This window comes from Episyrphus balteatus, chromosome X (genome assembly GCF_945859705.1).
Source record: "Episyrphus balteatus chromosome X, idEpiBalt1.1, whole genome shotgun sequence".
In the NCBI taxonomy this organism is placed as follows: Eukaryota; Metazoa; Arthropoda; class Insecta; order Diptera; family Syrphidae; genus Episyrphus; species Episyrphus balteatus.
Window position 1 is genome coordinate 5,565,125 of NC_079138.1, and position 24,785 is coordinate 5,589,909.

General features: G+C 29.6%; 1 protein-coding gene across 4 annotated transcripts in view; it reads left to right on the top strand.

Annotated features, from left to right (window-relative positions):
• The window catches only part of LOC129920680 (transcriptional activator cubitus interruptus), a 47,562-nt gene extending 24,012 nt beyond the window's left edge, over positions 1–23,550 (top strand). Inside the window, exons 1-6 of one of the 4 annotated variants that reach the window (XM_056002153.1) lie at positions 14,676–15,361; positions 19,239–19,465; positions 19,552–20,084; positions 20,143–20,577; positions 20,635–20,799; positions 20,873–23,550. In XM_056002153.1, coding sequence (XP_055858128.1) covers positions 19,414–19,465; positions 19,552–20,084; positions 20,143–20,577; positions 20,635–20,799; positions 20,873–23,473 — 3,786 coding nt within the window. In that variant the 5' untranslated portion in view covers positions 14,676–15,361; positions 19,239–19,413 and the 3' untranslated portion in view covers positions 23,474–23,550. Of the gene's footprint in view, positions 1–14,675; positions 15,362–18,249; positions 18,493–19,238; positions 19,466–19,551; positions 20,085–20,142; positions 20,578–20,634; positions 20,800–20,872 lie in introns of those variants that run through there. The other 3 variants (XM_056002151.1, XM_056002152.1, XM_056002150.1) reach the window with 3 other exon arrangements.
• Positions 23,551–24,785: the final 1,235 nt, after the last annotated feature.

Consider the following 24,785-nt stretch of genomic DNA (forward strand, 5'->3'; position numbering starts at 1 on the left):
AAATTAGTTCGCAAATTTAATAAATTTTTTTTTCAAAATTTTGATTTTGAAAATTAATTAATTATTTAAAAAACTGTTTTATAAAACAGCTTTATTTAAAAGCAAAATAAAAAAGAGATTTTGGGCTTAACAAAAAGCTATAACATGTTGTTGTAGGTATAACCGTTGATTTTTAATAATATTTTTTCCTAATTAAGTTATTTTTTTTAGAAATTGGCCCCTCTTGGCTAAACGGGGGCGAATATTAATCCCCTCCAATACTATTTTTTTCTTGTCCGGACCCAACCTACACGCTTAAGATTTTTGGCACATGCTCTTGAATTAGATTTTATAAGAAATGAGATAATAATCAATTAAGCAAAGCATGTGTAGTTTTTAGGCAAAAATAAGCTTTTTCAAAAATTAACCCACAATCCGGAGGCACTTAAAGTTAAAATAATGAAATGAAATTTTACTTATAAGCTAACCGAACCATTTAGCACCTTTTAATCGCTGAGCCTTTTTGAAAATCCAAAAAATTGTATTTTGACCCACCCTAGCGTATACGTACTTTTTTTATTAATTTGTTTTTATTTTTTATATCAAATGGGCCCCCAAATATGAAAGGGGCCAGAAAATTTATTCAGCCAGTAATTTTTTCCAAAAACTAAAATAATTGTTGATGCTTTTGAAAATTAAAAAAAAAAACAAAAAAAACTGGATTTAGATAAAAATAGTTAGGAATCCCAGTGATACCAAACGTTATGTTCGTCAAATTTGATTGAACATCATTCAATGTTATCACTTTATCAGTTTCCTTATGACAAAGTGATTTCACTCTTTATCGCTTCCACTTGTATTTCATTAGCCATCATCAACAGAATTTCACAAAGATGAATTGATTATGTATATAAAATATTCTCAATTGGTTACTAAAATTTCAGCAATGGACTAAGGTTAGAGTTGAAGTTTCTTATCATTTTTTTTTTTGTTTGATTAAGTAACGAATGTAATATGCTGCTGTTATAATATTACAAAATAAAAAAACAAAACAAATTTATATATTTTTTTTCTTCAACAAAAAAATGGTAAGAAATCAACTTAGAATTTGTTCAAAAAGGAAAGTTTAAAGAGGAAATCTTATTTCTCAGCAAGCTACATCAGCTACATAGTTATTTGAGCCGTTTTTTTTTAATGTGATATAAGTCCACTTTTGGAAAAAAATGAGTTAATGATCAATTTAGAAAGATATTTAGATCATTTTTTTATGTTATTAATCACAAGCCCAAAACAGCATTATTATTTTTTTTTTTTTTAAGAAATTTAATTTAATTTTTTTTTTTACTTAATAAATAAATCAATTACTAATAAACTTGATTATTCATAAAAATAAGTTTTTAATTGAATTCTACTTTTAAAACTAAAAAAAAAATGCAATTATAGTGAAATAATTTTATATAGAAATTGTTTTACTTTAATTGTATAAATACTTAAGTTTGTTTTAATTTTTTATAATTTTTATTATTAATGAAATGTATAAGGGGTAAAAAAAACCGTTAACTTTCTTTGTGAATTTTGAAAAATTTAAAAACGCAAACCCTTAAATATTTCGAAACATGAAAAAAATGGACCTATACCACTTTTAAATACAACGGTTTATTTATTTATTTCATGGACAGTCCAAAAAAAAAAAATAAAGAATCTTGGGAAATATTGTTTGTTGTCAAAAAAATTTATAAATGCTAAAATTTCAAACGAAATGTTCAATAGGACTAATTGCATTTTTGGAAGAGTTGAATGCTCTTGTTGGATGAAAAAATTACTTCCGTTATTTTTCCAAATTTGAACTTATAAAAAATTAAAAGTTAAAGAACGTTTTCTTATTTTGATATATATTTGGGTAAAAATCATGGAGGTGGAAAATTTGATGTCCAGGCATTTTTTTAAATCAAAATAACATTTATTTAAAGCTTTTTTTCTCATTTACCAATTAAAATAGTAGACACGCATCTACAAATATATTTGTTTCGGTTAGAAAAGTTTAAATTTCTTTTTTATTGCATCTTATATACCCAAAAATAGCGTTCCCGGACATGTCCATAACTCAAAAACTGATATTCAAATGACTTAAAAACACATTAAAGTGAATTATTTTTAAGTATTTCTTTTCTAAATACTACATATACACAATACTTTTTATAAATTGGTACATCTCTTACAAAAAAATTAAGTTTTGTTATTTTTTTACATTAATAAAAGTTGTCCCAAGAAAAATGACGCATAAAACCAACATTTCTTAATGTATCAATATTTTAATCATCTAACGTACAAATTGTGCTGCAAGCAGTTTTTAAATTTTATTTTATATAGATTTATCATTCCACGCTTATTTTTATGGATAAATATATAAAATGTATGTAAGAAGCTAGTTTTAGTTTCATTTTTAAGTAGCGTACATCAATTAACCGTCATTCCGGGAACGCTTGTTTTGGGATATAGTTAGATTGAAATTTTAATTTTTTGGTGATATTATGATAAAAAATCGAGGCCACTGCAATATAATCTCAAAAATATTTCGTTTAACTTTGTGACATAAAAAATTAAAATAAATTAAGGTCAAAACGTCATTTCCGGGAACGCTCTTAGAATCTGAATAAATAATGCAGTCTAACACTCATAATTTTGCATTTTTTGGGTATTTTTACTCAGTAATCTATCTAAGTATGGCTGTAATATACACTTTTATCAAAAAAGTAACAAGAAAACAAAAGAAATAAATTGCACGACTGGGGTCGCACGTACTTGCTCTTATGCTTAAAGTAACTATAATGTTAAAGCTTTTCATTCATAAAATTTATAATTTGATATTTTGAAGAAATTTCATAAGTAGTATAAAAAAATTAAATCTGTTTTTATAATTAATTAAACTCCGTTTTAAATTATCTTAAAAAAAAATAACAAATATGCCATTTTATTTCTTGTATAAAAAGGTATTTTTAGAAAAAAATTTTCGAAAATTGTAGGAGCCGTTTTTTAAAAAAATAATTTTTTATATATAAAAATTTTTAACATTTTTCAAAAAAAAAGTTGGTATGCCATTTTGAAGAAATAATTAATTTACACATAAAAACTAAATTTCAAAATTTTTCATTAATTCGTTTTCAAAAAATTGATTTTTCAAAAAAAAATTTTGAAATATTTTTTAAAAACCCAAAAATGCGTTTTTTGAAAATTTTCTAAAATTTTAATATTATCTTTACTTACACACTTTTGTATAAAAATTTTCATTTAAATCGGGTTAATGTTGTACGAGATATTCAGAAACGAAAAAAACCGTTCTATGACAGGTACCGTTAATAACGGTACAAAAAATATTTTTTTTATTTAAAAAGTTGGCTATTATGTGTAGTACTACACACAAAAAATTTAATCAAAATCGTTAGAGCCGTTTTTGAAAAAAATTAACTTTTCTATTTCCGTTATATGGCAGGTACCGTTAGTTTTGGTCATAAAAAAAAAATTTCAATTTCCCCTCTAGGGAATCACCAAAAACTGCTAACTACCAAGTTTGAAGAAAATCACTTCACTCGTTTAGGCTGCAGCTCCAGATAAAGACAGACACACAGACACACAGACAGACAGACAGAATTGCCGGACCCACTTTTTTGGCATTCTCCATCATCGTAATGTCATGTAAAATTGTTATCTCGAGTTCGATTTTTTTTACGAATCCTAAACTTGCCCTATAGTACCTACCTATATCGCAAGTAAAAATTACTTATGGCCTAAGTGTTTCGGAGGTGCATAAAAGCATTTTTTTGTAGAAATCGGTCTCTGTCTTAAGAAATAAAGTTATATTTAATTAATTTAGGACCTACTACCTTAATATAATAGTGTATCATTCACATTGATACTATTTCTAGACCCCTAAAGTCGTTTTGAGGAGATTACCACCATTTCGAGGAACGTTTTTCTAGGTAGTACTAATTTTTGGGGTTTTGCGTTTAGGTGCAAAATATACATTTTTGTGCTCTGCCCGTTCATGAACCGACAAATTATGGCTAAAACGAACATTTGAGCATGAAATTTTCATCACAAAACAAAGTTGATTTTTTAAGAATTCGGTCATCGAAATTTCCCACCTCCATGATTTTGACCCATTTATTGTTAAATAAAATTAAACATATTATTTGAAGTTTATACAAAAGTAGTTTTTAATTTATTACTAAATTGTCAATTGTTATATTATATAATAATTCTTCTGGATGTTTTTACCTGCAAATTGAAAACCTAGCCTATCAAGAGACGCATTTTTATACGTTTCATGATTTGCCGTCGTCTTAAAGTGTTGGTAATTTTTGAAACACGTCAATTTTTGTAAATTGGTAAGAACGTCAGAAACTTAGGATTGGTAAAGGCGAGACTTAGTTTAAATTTTATCAATTTCCGACAGATCCTTCCTTTTGTTAAAAGGAGTTGAATGCATTTGCGTTTAATATAAATCGGTGTAGAATTAACACAATATACCTAATTTCAGAAAAGGTGAGCGGAATACACAGCCCTGATACCAGTTATATTACAGTTGTTATCCTAATAAAGTGCATCTGGAATTTAAAAGGCGTTTAGAACGCTTCATGTCGTTTAAGTTAAACAACATCTATGACTTTCATGAAATTAAATTTAGTCTAAATTTATCATTTTCTTCGATAAAAAAATGACAATAAAATGTAAAACAAAAAAAAACCATAAGCTGTAGGTATTATTGAGCTGTACTTAATACAAAACGAAATAAATAAATAAAAACAAAAAATTAAAATACACAATTCAAGAAAGCCATCATTTGCCCAATTCCGATCCCAAAATGAGAAACACATTGTTTCCATACAAACTCACGACCATTCCCTATACGTTTTTGTCTGCGAAATGCATCAAATTAAGATGAGATGATGAGAGTATAAGAGCTTGAGCGAGGGGACGTACAAAAAATCATGATTACCTTTATACATTGGAAAAAAAAAACATCGGTTGGCAGGCTTGTTTAAGTCTTCTTACAGGTCTTCAAAATATCTTCATATACCAAGACCAAACAGTTGGTATACGCAGAAACATTGAGCAAGGATTGCTCGTGATGCATTGACTGGTTTATACCTACCTCGTATCTGTTTTTTTTAAGAAAGAGAACAAAGACTGGAGGAACGAAAGCCGACCCCGACCGAGGACCGCGATGAGTGGTGAACGACTATAGAAATCTCCAAACAGCAGGAGGAGAAGGAAACAAGGAGAAGGCATCACCAGCACCAGCACCAGGGCAACACCACACCACCAGCAAGGCAAAAGACAATTTAAGATTGGGGCTTACAGAATGAATGATTAAATGAAGTCATTTAATGGTTTATCAATTTAGGCCTTTTCAGTCCAGTAGCCTTGAGGCAAAAAAAAAGAAGGCATTTTCAACGCTTTTTATTATGTTTTTATGTTTGCTTTCTTATAAACTTGGCAAGAGCTGAGCTGAGCTGAACTGGCCGTACCTCTATATGAAAGACCAATCTAAACCAACTAAGTATTTTGGGCTTCAGATGTATACAAGTAGGTGTAGTGTTGTGCTGTGCTTTGTGTTTGTTTGTTTGTTTCTTTGGAGCAAAAGGATATAGAAGGGAATCTTAATTACATTCTGGATGTGATCTCTCTATCTTTTTGCCTTTATTTCTCTCTCTCTCTCTCTATCTGTCTCCCTCTTTCTTTCGAAGTAACGGGCACTTTATAATTTTTTTTTTATTAAAGGTATTTTGATTTTGCATTTATAATGAGTATAACGTATAGGTAAACAATATTACAATACTATACATTATATTTCAAGATTTAAAGGTATAAAGTTATGATGTAACATTGTAAAATAAAAAAAAAAAACTCAACTTCCTTTATCCACCTCAAAAACTACACCCACTGAAAAAAAAACTGTTTATCTTTAAAAAAACTTTTAATTTTTTTTTTTAAGTTTTTCCAAAATTAAAACATTATTAACCCTTTCGGACCCAGCGTTACTCTCATGTAACATTTTTTTAAAAATTCGTAAAAAATATTAAATTAAACAATTTTTTAGGTTACGATGGCTTAATTGAAAGATAATAATGCCTAGTTACTGGATTATCACAAAAAGTTATTCAAATATCATACCTTTAATTTTTTTTGTCGAGAAAGGGACTGAAATTCAAAATTTTTTTTTTAGCAAAAAAAATATTTTTTTTATATATGGTCATAATTTTGAAAAAAAGATATAAAAAATGTTGATACAGAAAGTGCTTTGTTTTTTTTTTTGCTTAGAAGAAGTAGCATACATTATAGTTTTATAAAAAGTTATTTTCTCAGTTCTCCGACTTTTTTTGGTGGTCATAGGCAGTGCATGTTACTTACATGTAACATGAGAAAAACACATTAGTTTTGCTATTTATTATTTTGGAAAATAATTTTTTGCTATTCATATTTCTTAGTTGTGATGTTTTTGACCCGATAATACCGAAAAAACATTTTTTAATATTGATTTTCATAGCTTGGGTTCGAAAGGGTTAAAAATAAACCCTTAACGGGAAAGTTTATATACTTATTTTGAGATTTGGACTATTTTCCTCAGGGGATGGGGCCAATTTAGCCCACCTTCCCCTACTTTGTTATTTAAATCGAAAAAAAAATAACATTCGCAATAGATTCAAATCTTTCTTATAAAAACCATTTCCTTATTGTTTTCAAAAACCCTTAAACAAAGTGAATTTAAATAAAATAAAAGTGATGATGGGGTTCATATAATGACTTACGGACGATGGAAGTTTCAATAACCACGTTTTGTTTTGAATGTGTGTTGTTGTGACCATACAAAATATTTTCATTGAACAAAAACTGTCTAATTTGCAACATCCGCTCAGTTATATTCATGTCACGTAAAAATTAATTGCTTTCAAAAGATATTTTTTTTTAAGACCTCTGTGCTTACAGTTTTAAATATAGCTGCACAAGCTAAACATAGAAGATTTAGATTATAATTTTTGGGAATACAATGTTTACACACTTGCACACTTAATAATGTTTATTGCGTCTTTCTATTTTATTATTCAATACTAACGTGAGTTGGATGCGTCTATTGGTTTTTCGAAAATTGTTTTTTTTTTTTCTGTTTAATTTTCTTTAAGATTTTGATTTTAAATTTAAGACATGTTATGTGGACGTACATTTATAAAGCTGTTAGAGTGACTTAGACTTTCTGGTTTCTAACAAACTTCTGTAAGAAAGCTAAAAGAAAATCATGTTGACACTCGAGTGAATCTTTTTTTTAAATAATTACCTGCTGTCATAATAATTTCCTCTTTTAAAAATATATACGAATAAACGTTACAACTTATGAAAACTTATTTTTCCGAGATTAAGTGATAACCATAAAATAAATCGATGTAAAAATAAAGAGGGAAATGCGCAATCAGTCTTACGGTGTTAATTTTATCAATATTTTTGATAAACCTTCGAACTTGAGAACTATAATTGTGAAAAAATGATTTTTATCAAATTTTCTATCAATTAAAAATTTCAATCTTATAAGTATTTTAACGATGATCAAAATATAATTTTAACGGACAAACAAAAATCACCAATGTTCTGCATTTCACTTTGAAAGTGAATCCAGATATTTGATTTTTCCATTTTTTGTCGAATTAAAAGTTTGTTTTGGTTTTTAATTTTTTATTGCAAAAAGAACGAAAAACATTTAAATTTATAATTCTGGAGTATTTTTTAATATTACATTTTAATACTTCCAAAATATTAAAATTATTTTTAATCTTTTTTGTATTAAATTTCAATATTTAAGTTTTAAGTTCACTACTTGTAATACAAAAATTATTAGAAAATAACCTCCGTGGGTTAAATTCTAATCTTGTATTGAATTTTAATACCACTGTATTAGATTTTAATATTTTTATACAATTATATTAAAATGTAATACAAATTTATTAAAAACTAATATAAAAAGTATTAAATTGTAATACAAGAATATTAAATTTTAATCAAACGACGCCAGCCACAGTACACGTGTCAGGTCTACCTTTAATTTTTATATTTCAATCGCAGTTAACCCTTTCGAACCCAAGCTATGAAAATCAATATTAAAAAAATGTTTTTTCGGTATTATCGGGTCAAAAACATCACAACTAAGAAATATGAATAGCAAAAAATTATTTTCCAAAATAATAAATAGCAAAACTAATGTGTTTTTCTCATGTTGCATGTAAGTAACATGCACTGCCTATGACCACCAAAAAAAGTCGGAGAACTGGGAAAATAACTTTTTATGAAACTATAATGTATGCTACTTCTTCTAAGCAAAAAAACGAAACACTTTCTGCATTAACATTTTTTATATCTTTTTTTCAAAATTATGACCATATATAAAAAAAATTTTTTTTGCAAAAAAAAAAAATTGAATTTCAGTCCCTTTCTCGATACAAAAATTAAAGGTATCAGGCGCGGATCTAGAAATTTGGTTTGGAGGGGGTCACAGGACTAAAAGAACTTACTTCCTGGATAATCAAAAAAAAAAAAAAATGGTGAAGTGCTCAAAATACATATATTATGCTTAATTTTAGCTAACATAAAAAGTTCTATCCTAAGATCAAATGTATTTTCGAGAGGTTTTTGTTTCGGAGCTTAAATTAAGGTCAATACTATGCATACCTAAGTAGCCAACTTGATTTATTTCATTAAGAAGTGTTTTTAGAAACATACATACAAAATTAAAAAAATACAATTCAAAATATAGTTGGCATGCTATTTGTTGTAATTGTAATTACACACTACTTAACGCCGTGTGTGAATTGGGTTAAATATTTAGCCGAGGTTTTTTTGACAATAAAAAACAAAAAATTTCAGCTGTCAAACATTTACCCTGCTCTGGGACCCGGTCAAATTTTTTTTCTTCAGAGGATAAATTGTTTGCAAAAGGATTAATGTATTTTTTTAATGAATAATCAAAAACTGAAAATAAAGAAAGAAAATTGGGAAAGTAATGCAACATCATGAGTGTGTATTAGGAAAAATCCATATTTTTCAATATATTTCACTTTAGCTGTGTTTTATTTTCATCGTGATCCAGATCAGATCATTGTTTTTATTAGCTTTACAACAAAAGCATGATTTTGTTTTGTTATTGTTTCGCAAATAAATACAAGATGTGCCCCAATTCTCACAGCTAAATAAAGCCCAAGATAAATTCTTTATTCAACAGACATAGATACAAATATCAAAAACTTATCCTCGGCTAAATATTTAACCAAATTAAAACTGAGATTTGAAAAAAATATCCCGTTTTCGTAAATTGATATTTAAAAAATACATATATTTTTCTTAGAGCCAATTTTTCAATCTCCTAATAAACAGTCAGTTAACTGTTCGACGAATAATGTTATTAGGCTCTTAAACAATCAGATAAAAACATTGAATTTTTCAATCAAGAATAATTTATTCTACAGAATAACAAAAAAAAAAATTGTCAAATTCAAAAATATTTAAAATTAAACGTCATTTTTATTCATGATTGTTTTTGTTTTCTTGTGTTCCACTGTATTTTTTTCAAAATTATTTCAAAGCAGCTTTGACAACTGACACAATAATTTTGTTGAGATTATTCCTTAGAATAATTTTAATTCGTCTCTGAAAGAAGCAGATAGTTTTATTCTTAGGAATAAGCTATATCTGCTTGTTGAAAAATTGATTTTTTCTCTATCCTTAGGAATAAGTACTAACTGACTGTTTAACTGACTATTGAAAAATTGGCCCTTAATCCAAAAAATAAATTTTTCTATATTAAATTTTTAATTAATACAATCAAAGCCTTTGTTAAAAAAAATATGTTGAAATTATTGAGGTTGTCATTTTAAACAAAGTTAGAAGTTAATAACCGTTCTACACTGTGTGAAACTTCAAACTAGTTAAAATAAACGGAAACCGCTTTGATTTAACTGTTTTTCGGAATGATTTTGCGTTGAAGACCATCATTTAAAATTTTTTTTTATTCAAAATGGAATCAACGTTGACCATACTTCATTTTACATTGCGATTGCAGTTGCATGTTTTTATAAAAATCGCAGGGACTGGTTTGGAGAAACTTACCTATATTTTTACAAAATTCTGTTGTACTGTACTAAAAGTACGAAAATAATTCTTTGCTGCCGGGAACAAAGGGATTATGTCAAAAAAATCAATGTTCGGATTTTATTGGACTTCAGTCAGTTTTTTTTCTCTTTCGTTTGGTCTTATCGCCATAGCTCTAGCGGATCTCCTTCCGTTAAAAATGATTCGGTACAAAGGGTTTAAGTCAGAAATTTTAATTTAATTTTTAAATAACAAAATTGATCCTAAGGCGTTAAGTCAAGAGGGAGACAGAAAACGAAAAACCATTTTTCTACAGTATTATATTATTTCAAAAAGAATTCTCACATTTGGTAACTATTCACATTGAAAATTTCAACTTTCTTTTATAAATTAAACTTTGTTATCAATGTAAAAAAGATTTTTCTTGACTCAACACCTTTGGACCAAGTTTATTTTTGAAGACTAAATGGCTCTAAAGTGTTAAGTCAAAAAAATGTATACTAAAAAGGATCTTATAGATGATGTTTCTGCATCATTACTTTTTCATAATAACAATATTCAGATTTACAAACAAAAATTGAAACTTCAATTTCATTTTTCTCAAAATTACCTTTTCTGACTTAACACCTTTGTAATCGGGGCCAAAGAAATCAGAAATGTTTTTCTTCCACAATCGTGTTTTGGATAGAACTCGCCTGGTGCGGTTTACTTAAAAAACTTTGAAGTTTCGATTTATCGATGTTTCCAAGAGCGATGTTTTCAGCATCATTATTTTTTTGCGGAAACATCAAAATATAAATGTTTTTTCTATAAAAAAGTACCGAGTAAAAATAGTATATTTATATGTTTAATTTGCATTTTAGAAATGTGATCTTTGAAAGCAAAAGCTTTAAAAAGAAAAAAAATACAAATTAAAAAAAAATGTGTGTAGGATGAAATAAATTTCCTCCACACAGGTTTGTTAAAAAGAAAAGTGTATTTCTTTATAAATCAATATATGAAATTAAGTTCTTGCGATTAGTTATGATAGATCGGTTGTGAATCGGGATACATGTAATCATGTAAAAGTTATTATATCATGGCAAATTATATGATATGATTTTCGGCTTTTAAACGTTCTCATTAAAAAAATGTGTAAGAAACCAAAAATTTTTTGCATGTCCTCATTATATTTACAACTAAAAACGACTTCTTGCTAATATACCCTACCCATGAATCATTTCCTTAAGCATAGTCAATAACAATAAAGAAACCCTTCATATGGTTTAAAAGCTTGTTTCCACCTTTTGCCTCATAGTTTTCTGTTTTTCACCTCAGGTTTTGGGGGGGGTCATGACCCCCACGACCCCCCCCCTAGATCCGCCACTGAAAGGTATGATATTTGACTAACTTTTTGTGATAATCCAGTAACTAGGCATTATTATCTTTCAATTAAGCCATCGTTACCTAAAAAATTGTTTAATTTTATATTTTTTACGAATTTTTAAAAAAATGTTACATGAGAGTAACGCTGGGTCCGAAAGGGTTAACAGGAATTTTTGTTTTTGTTTTAATTTATAAAATGTCATCTGAAAAAATTATAAATTAAAAATAAGCAAATTTTCTTAGCGGAAAATGGTTAATAATTTTTCAAATTGATTTTTTCCATGTTTTGACAATTTTTCGACCAATGTCATTTCGGAATATATTACCTTTTTATGTGTACTGTGGACGCCAGCAGCCATTTAAAAAAAGAAAAAATCCATTGTTTGAGGCACTTTTTCTAAAAAAAAATTAAATCAAAAACTGTAAATTTGTACTAATTTGAAGGCGCTTTGTGTTTTTTCGAAGCAAAATGCATACATTGCAGATGAATTTTGATCGGCAGTAAGATTTTACATGCCACAATTTGTGAAACAGATAAAATAATATCAAATAAATAAAAAAAAATACATATATTATTAACTTTAAGTACATTTGGTATTGAATTGAAATATTTTTGTATTGACTTTTAATAAAATTCTTATTAGAAATTAATATAAAAAGATTACTTGAAATTTAATATATTTTGTAGGTATTAAATTCTAATATAAATTGTATTATATTTTAATACAGCTATATTAAATTTTAATACATTTTCTATTAACTAAAAAATTTTAATATTTGTCATGTATTAAATTTTAATACATTTCTGGTGTAGATTTATATGTAACCCAAAAAATATTAAAAAATACTCCAGAATTTTTAACCGTGTACCTAAACAGGGTGTCACAAAATGAGTTATGGGCATTTCGGGGGATGAGTCTTGGGTATATTCTCAGATAAAAATTGTTCTACAGTAACTCTCTACCTGCAAAGTTGATACCCTTTAGCGATGATTTAAGAAAACGCTTACTTTGGTATGCCTTTAATCATGTTAATGTTAATTTCTCCGTTAATACTTATGATATAGAAACTTCATTAATGTCTTGATTTGTAGAAGAAATGTTTTTCTTTGTAACTGCATTTAATAAAATGTGAATACCTTTTATTATTGCTCAGATTTTTTTTTCTTATCCATGATAATTTTTGACTTTGGGGTCGATTTTCTTTGATAAATGTATAATAAACATAGTGTTTTTTTAATTTATTCTTATGAAGAAAACAATAATGAACAAAAAAGTCAATTACAAGTTTGCCAGAATACTCCCCAGAGCCAAAAAAGAAAAACGCCAAATATTTTCAGACAATAAAAATCGAAAATTCGTAGCGTTACTTTTTTTTTTTTTTTGAAAATTACGGAAAAATTGGTTTTAGTATCTATTGTTTTCAACTTACTTATAGTACAATCTAATTTGTAACAGCAACATTTGAAAACTATTAAAACCCTGTAAAATGAAATAGATTTTTGTAAAAGCGTATTCCTACTAAATTCTCTTGTACTTATCCTTAAAAATTAAGTAAAATATTTAAAAAAAAAAAAAGACTTAAAGACGATCAAAACGCACGATCTAGAGGCACATTGTTGTAGACACTCAAAAATGAAAAAAAAAAAGATGTCGTTGTACTACCACTCCACCAACCGGATGTGCTCGTATTCAACTTCATCTCGTTATTTATGTGTCATCCTGTCGCTTTAAAAAATATTTCAAAACAAAATCTCTAACATAACAATTATTATGCATACTTCAAAATATGAGTAACAAAAGACTAAAAAGATAAAAAAATGATATTCATTTCATAAAGTAATCAAAACTAATGAAAACTGGACAGTTGAATAATTAAGAGGCCAACAACAAAAACAACAACAACAACAAAAGCATCGAGATCGAATGCATCTCCCCAAACCACTTGAACTATCTCGACCCGCTTAATTTTCTTCCTCTGCTTTTATTTATTTTTTTTTTGTTTTGTTTTGTTTTATTCTGCGTTAAATCGATTGAGCATCAGATCGAATTTCATGAGACACAAAAGCACGTTTTGTTGTTCGTTTATATAGTCTGTTGCCGTTCTATTATACTCGTAAACTGTGTTCTTGAACATGAACACTGTGCTGAGCAGTTCATAAAATATGAAATTGGTATCGGTATCGGCAAGAATAAATATAGAAATTTTTTTTTTTCTGTCGAATAAAAAAAAAAAGAAAATATACTTCAACTTTTTTTTTCATAATTTTCATATTTTTACATAGAATGCAGACAAAAAAAAGTTCATATGTTGTTTGCTTCTTTAATTCCTAATGTTTAATAGTTTACATAGAATGCAGACAAAAATTAACATTTTAATAGTTCACCAATTGTGAACACTTAATATTATGAACTTCTCCATTCAGGTTAAAGTTTGGTCTCAGGAATAAGGCTTATTTCCTTCAGATATTTATCTACTTAATTTAAGCGGAAAATTGTCTTATTTTTATGTAGAAACATTTAAATTAAAAAAAAGAACTATTAGCCACTGCACTGAGGGTCAATATGCGAGTGCATTACCATGAGACTATCTCACTGTTGAAAATAAGTAAGATAAACTGCAAGTAAACCTGAATTTTGACGATTTAAAATTTTCATTTTTTTGTCGTTTTTTTTTCATGATGAAAATTCAGCGAATTCCACTTATTGTAAGCGGAAATCGTATTGTTAAAAGGGTAGGATTTAAGGTGGGCCCTATTTTTCTCCGTGTGCAAACTAAGACTTGTTACGAGGCTTTGAGTCGAAAATATCTGCGTCCGAATGTATGAAAAACTGAGAAACTTATTTTTCAAAAGTTCTTAAAAGAGTCCAGTCATTATAAACATTTGAAAATGCAAATGAACCGAGGAAGCTTTATTTTTGATTTGAAGTGTGCTTGAAGTTTTCAACCAATATTTTCTATGAGCGTTTTCCGCCATTTTGAAAAAAAAGTGACAACTTTTGCATGAAAAAAGCTTCAAAAAAGCAATCAATTAAAATTATCGTATCTTGTCCAATAGCCGATATATTGTCAAAAAACTAAGTTAATCCTTTTTTTTTCAAAATATCGGAAAACGCTTAAAGCTTTCTCATTTCATTTGCATTTTTGAGTCGTTTTTTTTTCTGACTAATTGACTGGACTAAAAATCATAGGTTTTATAATTTTTTTTAATGGGTGTTATAAATTCTAAGAAAGCTCCTTTTAAAAAACTGAAAGGTAAAGTGACAACTATCTAATCGTATCAAAAGTGTTCCTTAAAAAAAAAAAAAAAAAACTTACCAAATTATACTTGATTTTAGGAACACCCTGCACCTGTAGCTTAATTATATGATTAGCTTGTCGTAAATAATGACATCCTATATGAAAATTCTTAAGCCAAAAACTGAACACAAACTCGTAAACATACAAGCATTTAAACACTTCTAAAGTTACAATAGCAACAAAAAAAAAAAAGCAAGCATATTAATTATGTGTATAAATATAACAACAACAATAAATGTAATAAAACCCACCATCAACAAAAAAAAAAAAAAAAACGACCAAGAAAAAAAAAAAAAAAACCGTTTTATCTTGTGTGTCGGTCAGTTTTTTGTCGTCGCGTCTGTCGTTTTCGCTTCGGCACAAAAATCTGAACGGAGACCGAACCTTTTGATTTATTATAGCTTCATTAGACATCTTCAAAAAGAAACTTAATTCTTATCTACATACACACATACCGCGATGCCACTATAGGTCGCTATAATTATGGACAAGGACCTCAGTGCAGTTTTAAGTTCGAAGAATTCTTTGTTTGCAGCGGCGATGCGGCAATATTTCATACCAATATACTTTCATAAGCTACATATATGTAAGTTTTCTGAGAGAGAATGGAATAGATTGAAGTTTTTTTTTTTTTTTTTTTCTTCTCATTTTTTTTTTTTTTTAATTTGTATCTAAGGGATATTATACCTACGCATGTATAATATAAATATATTTTGCTTGCATGTTTGCCATCGAAAGATAATCAAGGGATACAACAAAAAAAAAAGCAAAGGCTTTACGTACTGTTTTGTATACAGTCACAGCTACAAGAAAAATGTACACTGGACTTAAGTATAACTTTGTGTTATGTTATTACCTATATCCTAAAGGAAAGCGCTTTTGCTTTGAGTTATAGACATAATTTTGTGTGTTTGTTTTGGCATTTAAATTATTTTGATCCTCCAATCGGAGAAGGCACGCCCCCCGTTGAAGAAAACAATAATGAATATTTGATGTTTTTAAGTCATTCAAATTCGAAAACTTACCTATGAGGTGATTTTAATCGTTGTCAGTAAGGACTTAATTAATTTTGAATTTCTCCACAGATTTTGATGTTTACAGTAAACATGTCCGAGGTGTTATCAATGTTTTTTTTCCACATTCACGTATTTGAAAACACTTCAAATTGAAAAATAGTGGAGTCGAGTCATTTGACATCTTTGATCCAGTCCAAGGACTAGCGTAAACTTTCTTTTCGAGGAGACTGTAAAATTTAAAGCAATTTTGTCAACGATAAAGGCATTTATTTTTTTTTTCTGATTTAATGTACCCAAACCACAATTTGTGGTTTTATTGGCTTTTGTGTTCAAATCAAGCTTCAGAAAGTCGAAATAAAAAAAAAAAAAAATTGGTTAATTAAGTAGAAAAATTGTTTTTTTTTTTTTTTCTGATCATTACTTAATTAATTTGTATATTTTTATACTTAATAAAAATTTGATACATTAACTTCTTTTTTTTTCAATTGGTTTTATGAAAATAAATTTGCTACCTGTTTTATTTTTCTCCCCTGATTTCACCTAAAATTTTTCTTAGAGAGATGCTCTCATACTTTTCTCTAAGTGTAACTTTAACTTTACTTCGTATACTGTATTCTAAGATCACAGCAGAAGGGGTTGTTGTTCTTTTTTCACATATCATACTGATTTGCATGCTTTGGGTGTATTCTATTGTTATCCCAACCAAAGGCATGTGTGTAGTCAGTCCCCCGATTTTAGTCCCAGTCTCCCAGCACCAGCCTGACATGCTTTCTGGGCTTAGACCTTCTTGTTCCCGTCGCGTCGTCGATTTTTTTTTTTTTTTTTTTTTTGTAAAGATTAATGAAGCTGAAACTAAAGCCAAAGTAGGTATGCATAGAGATGTACTAAAATTACATGCCGACAGTTGCAATAAACAATTCGGTCGCTTTTGAGACTGTAAGCAAAATAATCCTCTTTATGTTTTTTCTTCAATACCAGTAAAACAAAAAATAAAAAAAAAGAACCGAACCAATCAAGAATAAAGTAGACTATTGAGGGCGTACAGACTTGTTATTTCCATAAAATAATATCAAATAAAATAAAATATATATAAAATAAATATAAAATAAAATAAAATAAAATAAAATAAAATAAAATAAAATGAAATAAATTAAAATAAAATAAAATAAAATAAAATAAAATAAAATAAAATAAAATAAAATAAAATAAAATAAAATAAAATAAAATAAAATAAAATAAAATAAAAAAAAATAATATAAAATAAATAAAATAAAATAAAATAAATAAAAATAAAAAGAAACAAAATAAAATAAAATAAAATATATATAAAATAAAATAAAATAAAATGTAATGAAATGAAATGAAATGAAATGAAATGAAATAAAATAAAATAAAATAAAATAAAATAAAATAAAATAAAATAAAATAAAATAAAATAAAATAAAATAAAATAAAATAAAATAAAATAAAATAAAATAAAATAAAATAAAATAAAATAAAATAAAATAAAATAAAATAAAATAAAATAAAATAAAATAAAACAAAATTAAATAAATAAAATAAAATAATATAAAATAATAAAAAATAATATAAAATAATATAAAATAAAATAAAATAAAATAAAATAAAATAAAATAAAATAAAATAAAATAAAATATATATAAAACAAAATAAATATAAAATAAAATAAAATAAAATAAAATAAAATAAATTAAAATAAAATAAAATAAAATAAAATAAAATAAAATAAAATAAAACAAAATTAAATAAATAAAATAAAATAAAATAAATAAAAATAAAAAGAAACAAAATAAAATAAAATAAAATAAAATATATATAAAATAAAATAAAATAAAATGTAATGAAATGAAATGAAATGAAATGAAATGAAATGAAATGAAATGAAATAAAATAAAATAAAATAAAATAAAATAAAATAAAATAAAATAAAATAAAATAAAATAAAATAAAATAAAATAAAATAAAATAAAATAAAATAAAATAAAATAAAATAAAATAAAATAAAATAAAATAAAACAAAATTAAATAAATAAAATAAAATAATATAAAATAATAAAAAATAATATAAAATAATATAAAATAAAATAAAATAAAATAAAATAAAATAAAATAAAATAAAATAAAATAAAATAAAATATATATAAAACAAAATAAATATAAAATAAAATAAAATAAAATTATATTAAATAAAAAAAAATACAAAAAAAAATAATTTTTTATTTATAAAAAAAAAAAATACTAAGACGTCAAAATAAAGGTGAACTGATTCTTAGATAGTTCAATTTTCTCTTCCAAAGAAAAGAGAATTTCAGAAATCCAATCCTGTAGACTACAGGTAGCTCCAGCATTGCGAGCTACAACACTTTGTCATTTATTTTAATGAACAATTTTGATTCTACTTTTTTTTTATGGAGCCATCAGTTATCCTTAACTAAAAAAAGTGAAAAAAAAAAAATGAAAATGCTTTCGAAGAATTGAGCTGTTCACGATGAATCGTTGGCCTTACCGTGTCGCTACGGTCGATCGTTGGAATTGGGAACAGAGATGGGATGTTGATGAAGATGATGTTAAATGTATTCTTTAGAAAGGCACATGTTACAGTAAATTGTCGTATATATTTTTGGTGACAACATCGTCGTTGTTTTGATTGTTTCATCATCCTTATGTTGGACTTGTTTTAGTGTGTTCTTTTCCCCTGTTTTTTATTTTATTTTATTTTCCATAAGTACTCTTAAAAAAAAAAATCAGTATAAATAACAACACATTTACATATGTTAATAAAATTTTTTCTTAAACTCTGACAACTTAAAAATTTAAAATTAAAATAGAAGGCACTAGAATTTGGATCAGACTACAACTAGCATTTGTGTTAGGTTTATAAACCCTTGTGTGACCTTGAGTATAAATCTCATGACTGCGTCGCCTTATCAAGATATTCATATATATGTATCTAAGAACCAGAATGTTCCTTGGAACAATTCTTGAACCTTACCTCCTTATCGAGAACACCATCAATTGGAATAAACTTGAATGATTCTATCTTTGATAACACTGTCCTCGTAATCTAAGAAATCTTTGCCATTTTTTTAAACCTATTACCTACTATTATTTTAAAGTAAATTGTCTTGATTATTTCAACCTAAATATTCGTTCCCTCAAAATTTCATCTGCCCTCAATGCTTACCAATCATAGATATGAGTTTTTTAGTTGAAAGTTAGTTCTAGGTAATATTTTGACAAAACCGATAAAAAAGGGGGTTTTTTCCCAACCAACAAAAATAAAATTTAATTTGTTTAAGTTTCTTCAAAAAAAGAAATCCTTTCGAAAATTCTAAACTTAATAAATTTTTTTTTTTTATTTTGAAAACAATTTAATTTTGTATACAATTAACCCTTTTTTTTTGTTTAAATAAATATATATTGCAGTTATTCCGAATTACAATATTTGGCCTCTAGACGTGCAGCAGCTGTAGCAGCAGCTACCACAGCTTTACCTCCTCCACCACCTCCACAGTCAACGTCGGCAGGTGCTGGACAAACTGGACTTTCCCAACCACCACAGCCACATGACTTCCATCCAGCTTACAGGATCCCAGGTTATATGGATCACCTGTATTCTCTGCAAAGAGCAAGTCCAACACCATCGTTCCATGGTAAGTTTTTTACATTTCCTTTTGACTAGGACTCAAAAAATCATCTATACACCTACAATATACTATACCTATTATTTTCTCTTTAGATAATTATCTTCCTAATTTTGCGCCATCATTCCATTTAACAGGGCTCGGTTTGAACTCAGATTACTTGGGGTCACGTGGTCCTTTAGGTGATATTCATCCAACCAGTTCGCTGGCTAGTTCAGACTTTCATTTTAGCATAGATGGCTCTAGACACAATAGCCCTCGACCAGGGAGTATCCGGGCAAGTATCAGTCGAAAGAGAGCTCTATCATCTTCGCCATATTCGGATTCGTTCGATATTAATTCGATGATACGATTCTCACCCAATTCGCTGGCGACCATTGTAAATGGATCAAGAAACAGTAGCACCAGTGGATCGTATGGTCATTTGTCAGCAGGAGGTATAAGTCCTAGTTTGGGAATACACACCAGTATGGCACCACACTTACAACAGTTACAAGCACATCTTCTTCGAGCTGGAGCCGGACTCCTTCACCCGATCCCTTCGCACCATACATCCGGCAGCACTGGAATGTTTTCTCTTGCCCATCATTCCTTGCAGGGAACCGGAAATACACTTTCAAAGTCCATTGTAAGTAAAAATAAAAAAACCATAACTTTTTTTTTTTTAATTACTTTACTTCGAACAGCACTTTGAGGATATGTGTTCAAAGAATCTGGAACAGCCATCATCAACATCCGGGGGAGTTGTACAAGTCGAAGCTGATAGCGCCTCAAATGCGTTGGCAGCTTCAGCAGCATCAAGGCGATATCGTTGCAAGCGTGAATCAATCCTCACCTCACATCACAACGAAAACGATGCTCCGATTGTTGACACAACAGACATTAAGGATGAGCCAGGAGATTTTATTGAGACCAATTGCCATTGGCGTGATTGTGGCATTGAATTTTCCACTCGCGAAGAGCTCGTCAAGCACATAAACAATGACCACATTCAGGTTAACAAAAAGTCCTTCGTATGCCGTTGGGAAGATTGTTCTCGAGATGAGAAACCATTCAAGGCTCAGTACATGCTTGTAGTGCATATGCGTCGGCATACAGGCGAGAAACCACATAAATGCACGGTAAGAGAAGAGCAGTCAATTTTTGTATATCAATTATACTTAAACATTATTTTAAAGTTTGAAGGATGCTGCAAAGCATATTCACGTTTGGAAAATCTCAAAACTCATCTTCGGTCACATACTGGAGAGAAACCATATACCTGTGAGTATCCTGGGTGCAGTAAAGCCTTCAGCAATGCTTCAGATCGTGCCAAACATCAAAATCGAACGCACAGCAATGAGGTAAGTTCGTTTAAAATTGAGCCATGTCTTTACTAACACGATATTTAATTTTGCATTTTGAATCAACTTTTAGAAACCATATATTTGCAAAGCCCCAGGCTGTACAAAAAGATACACGGATCCGAGTTCTTTGAGAAAGCATGTCAAAACAGTGCATGGTGCTGAATTCTATGCTAACAAAAAACACAAAGGTTCCTCGAGTGAAGGTGGCAATGATGATGGATCAAGAATTGGCACGAGCCACCATCAAATTGATTCAAGTCCGCATAGTGATGACATGCATTCAGGAAAAACAGCAAGCCTCTCTAGTCCGAGCATCAAGTCCGAATCAGAAACAAATTCACCAGGACATCCGCCCATCAACAGCCCCATGAGTGTATCCCACCATGTGCTCAAGGGCAATGCCGACGAATATGAATGTATGACATCCAACACACCTGTCAGTGGTGATATAATGGAGATGGAAGATCACCATAATTGGCCATATGAAGAGGAGGACTTTGAGGTAGCCGAATTGCCACTTGTTCTACGGGCCATGGTTGGTATTGGCGGTGGAGCTGGTGGCGGTAGCGGAGGTGGAGGTATATCGACGGTCAGTCCACGTCATCGTTTCCGAAGCCGACTTCAGTCGAAAGGAATGAACCCAACCCTATCCAACATACCAGAATTTAATCGTTGCAGTATTGGTATTGGAGAACTGAACCAGAGAATTACGGACTTAAAAATGGAACCTGGAACACCAACCAGTACTATTATTCCGAAACTCCCACCGCCTCAAAATCCCAACATGACTGAATTGCAAACTCGACTGCAGAACTCCCAGTACTTACCGAATCCATTACGTCGAGATAGTAGCAATTCGAATGCGAGCACATACTACTGCAGCATGCGTTCCATCGATGCTAGTCGACGTAGCAGCCAAATATCTCAGCTGTCATCTATATCAACTATGCGTCCATCCTATAATACCGGGTCATTCTATGATCCAATATCGCCGGGATGTTCCCGTCGTTCTAGTCAAACGTCAGTAGCGCAAACAAATGGTCATAGCCTCCCACCGCAACCATCGTCCCATTTGATTTCATCGCACTTGCAACGCTTGCAAAGCAGCAATAGTTTTTGTAATTTTCCAAGCCCCAACGATCATCATGGTCGTTTTTCTATACCAAATCTTCCCACGCAAAATTTCAACAACATCGATTCGGCACAAAACTCAATGGACCGCCGAAGACAATCTGAACCAACAATAAACAAGAGCACCGACCGAATGATAATCTCGCCATCGCATTCGCTCATTATGAAATCTATAACGCAGAAAAATAGTGCCAAATCCAAGCAGCAGTCTGGCTCATCGAGAGATCACCATCCCAATGAAGAGGTTAACCTGGACGAAGTCGAAGAAGATGAAATGGTTGAAAATAAGCTCGTCATACCCGATGAAATGCTGCAGTATTTGAATCAAGTGGCTGACAAACCTGGCGATCCAGTCTTTTCACCCAATCCAGAGCAAAGACATCGAACGAGCACTCCATCTATGTTAACTCAGCCGCAAGATCCACAACCTAGCAATGTTGTAAACTGGCCTCCAAATTCAGCAACCACACCACAATCCACAGAACCCATACTGCCGCAACGTTCATCCACACTGCATCCACGCAGTTCATCAAATTTCCTTGCTTCACATTCAAGACCCCATTCACACGAAGCTGCCCCCACAAGTGCCCTCACAAGACCTCAAATGCAACAACAAGAACCGCCCGCCATGCTTCGTATGTACAACAATCCAGCAGCTTTGGACTGTGGATCGCAGGCGTATTGCACCCACTACCAACAGCACCAAGAACCACAACACGTATGCCAGCCAGGTAGCCATCAACACATTTGCAGCCATCAACAGTTCGCTCGAGCAAACGTTTCACATTGTAGCCAACAACAACAAGGGCAATACCCACCACCACCACCGATGCAACATCTCCCTTGTAACCATGTCCCTGGCTACTTCCACAACACAGATAATAGTGCTTCCCGCTGCTGTTCCGCTCATATCAACAGTCGCCTTACGGACATGCCATCTGGCATAAATCCAAATAACTGTTGCGATTCTTCGATGAAGAGCCTATCATCAGACACAAAGGCTACTAAATGCAGCTACTTCCACGAATCACAACACAAGCACCCAGCTGCGGCAGCCGCCATATCGCACCATAATCGAATATATGGACATCACTACCCGGTGCCACCGCCATCGTTACCATTGGCCTTGCCACAGCCCAAGGAAATACAATGCGGTGACATTAGCCAGTCCCAAATGTCACCAGCGATTGCCCCCTCAATTCCGCCACCACATTCCGATGTCAACATTGTAAATCCTGCTGTTGGCAACCCTGCTGCAACAACGCCAGCCAGTATGCCCACTATCAAAGCATCAACATCAGTGCATGAACCTTCAACTTTCGCTCAACAGCCACCAATTGAGGCCAGTAACAATGGAATGCGGCAAGAAACTTACCAGCGTACTCTTGAATATGTACAAAACTGCCAGAACTGGCTTGAGAACACCACTCAAATTGTTACCAGTTCAACACATCCAAGTTCAAATATGATCATCAACGATATGACAACATCGTTAAGTTCTCTTTTAGAAGAGAATCGTTTTCTTCAAATGATTCAGTGATTTTCTTTTTTTTTTTATTAAATTGTCAATGCAAACAAACTTACCCTTACTCGAATCTATTCTTTCAGCAATAGTTTTTTTTTTTTTTTATATCAAATCTTTTTTCAGTATGTATAAATTTTTTTAAATTAAGACTGTGTACTCAAGCGTAAATAAGTTAACAAAATAGACTTAAAAAAAAGGTTAAAAAAAAATATGAAGATTCAACAAAATTGCAAATTTTATTAAGTACGTTCCAGGTGTTTAAAAATTTTTAATTTTTTTTTTTTTTAATTAGTTTTGATGAAAATTTTCAATATCCGGTTGGTGTCAGTACCATTTTTTTGTGTTATGCAAATCAGAGTGGGATTTCGTCCTCATTAACTCAGTTGCCATAGCCTTGAAAATATAAATTTAGACCAAAACTCGTGTTTTTTTTTAATGAATTTTTAGAAAGAGACTGATTACTCTTGTCAACAGTTGCCTTTGCATTCGGTATTAGTTAGTGCTCAGTTAAAAATTTTAATTTTTAAGGAGTGATTTTTTGATATCCTACCTGGAATCTGTATAAACTCAAGTTAGGTACAATATTTTAAATGAGTAAGTTAACAGTTGAGCTGTCAATGTCAGGCAATAAAGTAAAAAAACAAAAGTGTTTCAGTTTCAATTTATACAAAAAATAACACTTGCAATTCAACTAATCACTGCACAGCAAATCATATGACAAGTCATCATGAAGAGCCAATCTCAGAATAACTAATTACAGAGAACATTTCATTAAGCACAACCAAATTATCACTTCCTGTAAGAATAACAATCAAATAAATTTAACTCTTTTGATTACACTGGTCGGCAAAAACCAAAAAAAAGCCGGGAGCAAGAACTTTGTAAGGTGATTTTAATTGACTTCAGTGTGCTGAATTCAAAACTGTTTACAGATTTACTCTATCACGTCTAGTTTTTGAGCTACACTGGTCACTATTTTCGCTTTAAACTCCCAAAAACTAGTTATCAATTAAGTTCTTTTTGATGTTTAGTCAAAAATATATATTTTTCCGTAATATGTTGCTTTTTTTAAGTCTAAATCAGAAGACGCTAACTGGAATTTGGTTCAAAAAACCATTCATTACTTTGGAAAAAAACAAGCAAGATTTTGAGGTATTTATCATAAATTTCTTTTTTCAATATCTTCGAGAAAAAAAATAATTTTAAAAAAATAAGTACCTTAACGACGTTTTAATATGGTGTTTCGAGATTGCATAAGTAGTTTTGCAAAAAAATTTCTTAATTTGACGTCAATGTACCCAAAAAAAAAAGCGTTTTTGACCTGTTA